We start from the raw sequence: 8,766 nt of genomic DNA, 5'->3' as shown, positions 1-8,766 counted from the left end.
TATCATTATGTTAACCATTTTGTTCTATAGTTTACCACACTTAGGCCAAGTATTTGTACCATATCTTTAACTTACGATGCTATAGTACTACCCGTGGTATGTTACAACTAAACACTCTAAAAAATCGATTTCAAATAAAAAATTATCGAAATTATATGTGTTTTTCTTGATTAAAAAAGATCGACCGGTTACATAAATTATTTTAGCTTTACAATTTAATCTTGGTTCTACCACTGCTAGACTAGCAAAGATATAGTGATTAAACAAGTGAAAACTGAAGCTTACTTCTGGTACAGAAACAAGGAGTTTGAGAAACATGTAAAATGTTAAGAGAAATTTCAATAATGTCATATACTTTAGCTATGCTAGCTAGGGATACTCACGTATACATTGTCTTGGTTTATCCACCTCCTGATTTTTTTTTTTTTTGAGGAAAGCTCTTCCCTATTTGTAATTTCTGTGTGTTGTTATAATCAGCTATCTTTCAGGGGAAAAATATATAGTCATATAATTACACATAATATCATTGTAATTTGTAAACTGGAATCAGTTTTTGTTTCGGGAATGTTCCTTTCTTATGCGGATCGTGGTAGGGATAGGTTCTTTTTCCTTTTTTCCTAAGATAAAAGATTGATTCGAAAATAAAAAAAGATATTTACGAAAATCATTTGAGTACAACAGCTTGAAAAATTAGGCCTCCCAATAGACCCAATCGTATAGGAATTAGGAATGTTGTATTTCTTGCTTGCTTATGATAACTTTTCTTAGTAGATAATATTTAAAATTGATTAAAAGAATCTTGTACTGTGTCATTATTTTAACTCTCATTTGGTGAAAAGGTTTTTGCTCTCTAGTTAAGTATCTCACTTTGTTCTGTTAACTGTCGTGAGATATCCCCTTCCCTCTAATTCATTTGGTTTTAATAAAAGATCATAGACATTGTTGTTTATTGTTTATGATTCCTATAATAGCTGTTTTTTAAAGCATAAATTACTGGTCTGAAGGCTATTTTCTACATTTTCCGCTTTGAAAGGTGATTACACGATTATAACTCCAACCTCCTCCTATGAAAGGGAGCATGAAAACCATCAGACTACTCGATAGTTCTCAAATATACGTATCTAGGACATTCTCGATTTGGAGAGTGAAATGGAGAATAACATGTTGTATGGCATGACATACCCTCCTAACAAGAACAAAATTTGGTGAAGGTTATGCTTTAAAACCTTATTAGATGTGAATAACAAATCAAAAATCCATGGAGCACATCATCATCATCCTTACATCTTCTATTGTAATTACATCCTTAACGATGAACGTTTTTTCACATCCAATGATTTTGCATACTTAAAGATGAACTCTTTTTCACGTCCAATAGTTTACTAAGGTAATCGACCGACCAATTAATTGATTATTGAAAATGTCCTAATTAAACGCACCACAATCACGACGAATGTTCCCTTGTGATCCAGTCTTGACTCCAACACGACCAAGTTTAGTCATGGCAGTGATGAAAGCTTGATTAAAAGCAGTGGAATTTGCAGCCCATGTATTAACAGTAGATTTGGATCTACCATCGCTGAAGAGAACTTGGTCGGATGTGAATAGTCCTTTACCTTGTTGAAGATTCTTGAAGTACTGGTTGTCGAACTTCCTTGGTGTCACTGGATCCATGTTTATGGCCACTCGTGGATCAACATTTCTGGGGCACATCCCTTGTAGTTCAGTTGCGTACTTTCTATCAAGTGAAGGGTCGACTGCGTTCTGTGGACTGAAATTGTATATACGGGGTGCGACCTTGGTACAGTGAGAAAATCCCAGAGTATGGGCAGCTGCAAAGAAAAACACACCGCAGGATAAGAACAACTAAGAAGGTGTTTGGATACAACATGGAAAGTAATTTTTCGACATAATTAAGGGCTTCTCTTAAACATAGCCCATGCTTTTATTAACTATAACCCACATAAAATAAATTATTAATCTAACCAAACGGATTCTTATAATTATTAACATAACTCATTAAATTATGCACAATTTTTATATATAACGGAAAATAAATTATCAAATCCCTAAATAAACAAAATAAAATAAAGTTAATTATATATTTTCATAATTAAAATTATGTAAGATCTATGGCATAATTGATGATTCTTAAGAATACTCCATTTAATGTAATCATGATAGGGAGAAATGAACATCATCTTCGATTTTTTTTATAGAATAATAGTGCTTATGGAGTTTTTGAAAATTAATTTTTTGGAAAATAATCAAAATCTTAGTTGATTTCATTTCGGTTTCCGATTGATATTGTTATGGAGAGTTTTTAAGGGAATAAATATTTAACTTCAATCCATATTGTAATCATGATTTAGAAAAAATAACATCATTTTAAAGAAAAGGTAAAAAGTTTGGTGTAGTTTGTTTTGAGGGAAAACTAAAAATGATAGTTTATAATTTGGCAAATTGTAAGAATAATGAGAGAACATTTAGAAATAAATTGAAGTATAACTTAGTTTAGATCTAAAAGAGAAAACGTTAGGTTTTATATTTTGATTTTGGGGAAGAAATAGGATTATTAGTAAAAAGATTAAAACATGTTTGGTAACTTTGATTTTCCATTTTAACTTAAATTTTTTGGTGGTTAAAGTAATGCTTGTTTAGATTAAGTTAAGACAGGATCCGCATTAAGGCATGTTTATGGTATTAATCATGCATAAAGACTAGCTTAAGGTTAATGCTAGATAAGGTTGAGTCTAAGCATGACAAGTCCTTTAGTTTGACATGTCATATGAGGTGTCCAATGTAGCCATGAGGTGTCATCCAACTCATGATGGAAAGGTTGGTGGACATGTGGCAAGCATGACTAGGACTCTCTTCTAGCCTCACAAGTTTTCCTTAAAAGCAAATCTGTTTTCATTCCATCATGAAGTAATGTGAGGAAATAGAAGTTGATAACAATTCATGAAAAGTCAAGTGTCTTTTGTGTGTTTCTCTTTCCTTGTACTCAATCTGTTTTAAGTATGAATCATATGAAGTGTAGTGCTATGTGTGGTGCTGGTTTCTTGTGTTTTTGAGTATGCTAATACTAGGTTCAAGGTCTGATTTCAGCATAAGGTTGTTTTCCACAATGTTAGGTCTTAATTGTAGAGTTAATCCTAGAGTTAATACTAGGTTCAACATCCTTTGTTTTGTTGAGACGTCGTGGGTTGCTTCTACTTTCCTCATGGGTTTGGTGGGCATTTTTGGCAGAGAAAGAATCAAAGCTTGTCATCAGCTTCATTTCTAATCTTGGAGCAAATCAAAGTCTCAGCAACAAATCATGCATCGACTTCAAATACACCAAAAAGGTCCATATCTGCTATATTTCCTGTTTTTGGTGTTGAGAGGATGTCTTTTATCTCTTGTGTTAGATTTAGTATGTATGGTTATTTCGTTAGCCCTTCTCGTTTTAGTTTTACCTGTTTTAGGCGTAATAATGAAAACATAGACAGCAACACCTCTATCAAGATTATCAACCGGTTCATATTCTGCTTCAACTGTTACCACTTCTCGAATGCCGAGTCAGCCCGATACTATCCGTTACAGACATCTAAAGATCGATTCAGACTACCACCGTTACTTGAGACACTTTGGTTACTATTTGAGACACTTTGGTTACGTTTTGGATACTGTTACTACTAGTTGGGTCTTTGTTGCCTTGATTACACTAGGCAATCTAAACTTTAAAAACTCCAGTACATGTTATCTACATGATCTGGAGAACATTGGGTTGGACCTGATCCAGTCATCGCTTTGTGCCTTGACACATTCTGGTTTTGCTTTCAAAATCAGTTTGGCCCTGTTTGTTTGGTACTCTCCTTTGCGAGAGGGAAGGTTTTCTGAAATTGTTTTTAGACCTTAAAGGATAGATTTGATAGACAAGAATTTGTGTAGATACTACAATATGTAGGACTGATTTATAATTTTGAACAATTTTCGTAAGGTTTCCGATTACCTAAATCGGTCTAATCAATAAATTTGTAGAGTTAATTGTATTGAAATTCATTTGTTATAATTAATAAAAATGTGGGCTACATTTAAGAAGCCTAATTAAGTAGAAAAGTCTAGACAAACAGGGTATGAAAGTCAGTTAAACTAGCACAGTACAAAGTAAAATCCTTGCTCTGTTAATAGACCCGTACGTACAAACTAGACGACAAAAACACGTGTAACAGACTATTATTAAAGTTTAGGTTCAGGGGATCCTTCCTCCTGGAATAAAACGATTGTGTCCAAATAAATACTCCATCCTAGACCAAGATCGGTCTCTTTCACAGAGTCTAACAAACAGTAGTATACAATATATTGGTCGAATCATGACAGCCGTATATTTCCTAATATGTTCATGTAATGACAGGATAGAGCAGAGGTATATATATTTATCAAAGAAAGTGTCAATAATTGTAGTTCACAATAAATAATTCTATGGAAGTCCTGTTAAAACAAAGATTAGTGCGCGTTAAATTAGTACTTTAGTAGTTACCTGATAGAGCAACCATATCTGCTTGAGAGAGACCATGTTTAGCGAACATGGAATTGAGCTGGTTTAGATTAAACGTCGGTTTTGGTAAGTTTCCTTCAACACTTGATGCAGTTGACACCAATCCGTCTCGTCGTCCTAGTTCCACAGGGTAATTCGGTCCACCAGACTGTAATTCGAACATTATACGAAAAAAAGTTGAGTGCCATAATTATTATTTTTTTGACCGATAAAGTAGAAGTACGTAATCAATTATATAAAGTTACTTAATTGATTAGGTAGTATTCGGTGCCTTTAATAAATTACTACTAGTACAAAGTTACTAACCACAACTACGACATCTCTTGTCGCCATGGCAAGAATATCAGCGCAAGAAACTTTATTAGCACCACATTGAGCATCAACAGCTTTTTTAGCTTTGATCACTGTATCGAATCCGTCTCCAGCTAATGATAGATTATCAGCATGATCTTTTTCTGCAGTATTTCCCCCAGAAGATGCAATCATTACTGATGCATCACAACCCTGTTTGAAGATATATACATAATTAGCAATCAATAATCAATACTAGACGATTATTTCCAATTAGAATTCGAAGAATTATGATTGCTTAAAGAAAAAGAAAAGAACTAAGCATACATTAACAAAGCAATCATGGAAGAAGAGACGAAGAGTAGCCGGGACAGTAACGAATGTTTGTTGGAACTTCGTATTCACAACACCACGAACAATTTGTTCCACGTTTCTACAAGTGCTGCCATAGAAATTTTGTCTGAGTTGAGCTGAACCAAGATCAAAATTCAAAACTAATATCATACAAATAACTATACAGTAACCATTGAACTTTCCCATCTTTGTAATGGAAAAGAATATATTAATTTTTAGATATGAGATAAAGAAAAATGAAGGAGGGGGGAGTTATGATGAGATTGAAAAGTTTAAATGAAAATATGATATATTTATAGTTAGCTTTAGAATCTTTAATTATCTACAGTAATGAAAAGTTCTTCCTTTACAATTAGTTAAATAATCTTAAGGTTATTTTCATGGCCGCCTTCAATTTGTCTGCATTATTGACTAAAAACGAAAAAATGGAAAAAGAAAAGTAAAAGAATTTTTAAAGGCGTATGTGTTGTAGCATGCGGAAGCTTTAATGTGCATTTTTGTAAAGTGGTATATTTTGATGCGATATATATACTTCCTGTCCTATTATTGGATGGATGGATGGGTCTCTACAGTCTAGGTGTACAAGTTCACGAGGTCATAAGCCTCATCTCATCATTCTTTGTTGACTTATCTTTATACGCGTAATCGTTCTGCTGAATTGGATTAGTTGTTGGATGAATATATTATTAGCCAATTGCATGGATATCTTCATGAGCTGATCCGGTTTTTCAGGTCGATGGGTGTTTTCATTGTTGGTTTGTTAATCATGAAAAGGATGGCAAAATCAAATTGAGTCGTCGACGAGCTTGTGCATGCACCGCCAACCAAATCATTCAAAAACCATGCATATTATTGACGTCCTAGTTTACACGCGTCCAATTTCTTTAGCTCTAGCTAGCTAGCTAGATGTTGTCCTACTTGTTGGAGTTATATATAGAGCTAGGCAGCTCTTTTGACGCCAAAGTTACGTGGGGTCAGGGGTCTCGTTAAAACTACAGCATATTTAAATGAGTTGCGTATAGTGTAGTCTCTTGTGACTTCTCGGTTACCATTTTTGCTTCGCTTGTCAAAGAAATAATTGATAATGTATAGTCTTGATAAAGCGTGTTTTTTTTTCCCGGCGGGTACAGCTACATGGAACCCAGCTGCACAGTTTGGATCCTTTAAGACTTTGACATCGTCTAATCTAATGATACTAGAAGAAAAAAGTAATTAACAGTGAATCAAAATAACATTAAACATCAGTCACTAGCTTGTAACTGCATTATTATAATGACATACTACCAACTACATAATGCAGAAAGAATTAATCAATTAATTACAACGGAAGCATTCAAAATACACCTCTACTTACTTATTACTTGTACTTAGCTGTCTCCACGTTGAACAAGATCCTGTTTTTGCATTGCGGTAAAAGAAAAGGCTTTGTTTTATAACAGTAAAGTGATCTGATATGTAAGGAAACTTCGGCTAAATACCATGTGAATGTTGTGTGCAATGAAAAGTATGAAAGTGATTCAGTGAGTTTGGAGTTTGGGTGTTGTCTCTGATATCATGGAGCCCTTAACAACCACACAAAAAGGAACAGGAACTTCATAATCAAACCAGTAGTAGATTTCCTGGCTGTAATCTCTTCCGAAAGTGCAAACTGAGCTCTGAAGCCATCTGATCAAGATTCAAAATAAACATGTTGTTAATTACCAAGTGGATTAATTAATTTTTGGTGTTAAAAGTAATGTTATCTGAGAAAGACTTGTTGTCGGAACCTGTTAACGCAACGTGATGTGTTTGATCTCTAGTTGATAAGATGGCTTCTTTAATTTCCACTCTCGTGACTTCCCCGATATTCATTCATTGAAAGCATCCTTTGCCTCTAGTGCTATAACTTTCAAACTTCCATCAGAAAAAATAAAATAAAATGAAAGAATCAACTTTCAACCTAGTGGCTAATAATGTATTCCATGTTGATTCCTCGTCTTAAAAGTTACCCACGTGCCATTACCAAAGAAACTAGTGTTAGAGAAAATGAATTTATACAATAGTTTGGTTTTTTGGTTTTGGTGGGATTGGAACTTAGGATCTATTGGTCACTAAGGACACTAGCTCATTTTCACTATTTGTGAATGAACCTTTAGTCCCACATAGGGAAAACTAAAGATGATACCTCTTCATAAGTATTGAATTTTTTGATATTAGAGTGGCCCTTGGGTCATTAGCACTTTTGTGTGAGGGAGAGGACTTAAGCAATGGGCTGGTTGGTGAAATCACACATTTTCACACACGCGCGATGCTTCGCAGCGAAGCACGCCGTGCTGGCCAGGCTCGGGATTTTTTGGCTAAATTTCGTTTGAATTATCGAATTAATATTTGTTTTAATGCGCGTTTATGAGACCTCTCTCTATTCTCCCCTATATAAAGGGATCACTTTCTCTCATTTCGTTTTGTGTCCAGAAGAGCTATTATCCTCTTCTTTTCGTCTTCTCCCCCTGTGTGGTCCTTTATTTTTCATTCCGTGCGCAATCGTTGTTGAGGTCGTAAGAGTGGGCAAGTACTGTAGTGCTAACAGTGCTTGCAACGGGCAGTTTTATCCTGGATACGAACTTGACCACGGGGTATAGACATCACTCATTCTTGAGGCGTACCGGTCAAATATCGTGTTAAGGACAGCGTGTTGAACACGTGACTCTGTCCTCTGTTTGCAGTCCAATTGAGTGTTTATTTACCTTCCAGAAATTAATCTTTTTATTCTAACATCTTTCTTGAGTGTTTTATTGTTATAGACGAAACAACTAGTAGAAAGTTCTGAAAGATGAAACTGAGCTATTACTTTTTATATGCGTGAAACAGTCACTAGAATATTCTGGAAGAGAAATATATAATGTACAGGATGGATCGGGGAAGAGTGTTGGGGGATGAAGAGGCTGGATGTCTAAGGAGTGAATACTACACCGGAATGACGGGAATGCATATCAATTGTAACCACGGACCAGGTCCATATATTCTAAAATGTTGCCAGTGGCTCATGAACCAGATACTCCCACATCAACTCTTAGGCTCTCCTAGTCAAATCCCAACCTTACTTGACAAGTGGTGCATTCGGGCCAAGGATGGAACTAGAGTGTAGTAGAATATGGTCTGAAGAACATTCTTACTTCGGATTTTGGACTTTATATTTAGGGATTACTTATCAAAAACTAGCGGCAAAGTCTGAAGAACAGTGTCTGTCTACACCCAGACCACTGAATCCAAGGAGAAAGGGATGAAATCTACAACTTGGTTCAGTAGGTCACTATTAGAATACCAAAGAACAATCAAGGTTTTTGATTTTGACATCTAGAATATGAGTTTCCATTTTTACTTTGGTTTTGAGCCAGATGCTTATCGTTTTATACTCTCCATATGGTAAAAGATTTACTTCACCCTTACCTTGAATGAATCTACGTAACAGGACCAAGCTGAAATAAGTTGATTGGGTTTTGAGATTTGAGAAAAGTGTCCCTAGCAACTGCTTTCATAGCTCAGTTGGTTAGAGCACCCGTTTAGTAAGCGGGAGGTCTTGAGTTCAACTCTCAATGAAAGCA

General features: G+C 35.1%; 1 protein-coding gene and 1 non-coding gene across 2 annotated transcripts; one reads left to right on the top strand and one right to left on the bottom strand.

Moving 5' to 3' along the window:
* Positions 1 to 1,212: 1,212 nt before the first annotated feature.
* On the bottom strand, positions 1,213 to 5,371 carry LOC113283461 (peroxidase 51-like). Its single transcript, XM_026532730.1, has 4 exons — positions 5,159 to 5,371; positions 4,847 to 5,044; positions 4,523 to 4,688; positions 1,213 to 1,832 (listed from the first exon to the last, which is right to left on the bottom strand). The coding sequence occupies exons 1-4, from the start codon at positions 5,369 to 5,371 to the stop codon at positions 1,426 to 1,428; spliced, it is 984 nt and encodes a 327-aa protein (XP_026388515.1). The 3' UTR covers positions 1,213 to 1,425.
* A 3,321-nt stretch (positions 5,372 to 8,692) lies between these two features.
* On the top strand, positions 8,693 to 8,766 carry TRNAT-AGU. The gene has a single exon. It is a non-coding gene; the product is annotated as a tRNA-Thr (tRNA).

This window comes from Papaver somniferum, chromosome 5 (genome assembly GCF_003573695.1).
Source record: "Papaver somniferum cultivar HN1 chromosome 5, ASM357369v1, whole genome shotgun sequence".
NCBI classification, from domain to species: Eukaryota; Viridiplantae; Streptophyta; class Magnoliopsida; order Ranunculales; family Papaveraceae; genus Papaver; species Papaver somniferum.
Note: the sequence above shows the minus strand (reverse complement) of the source record. Positions and strands in the feature narration are given on the sequence as shown.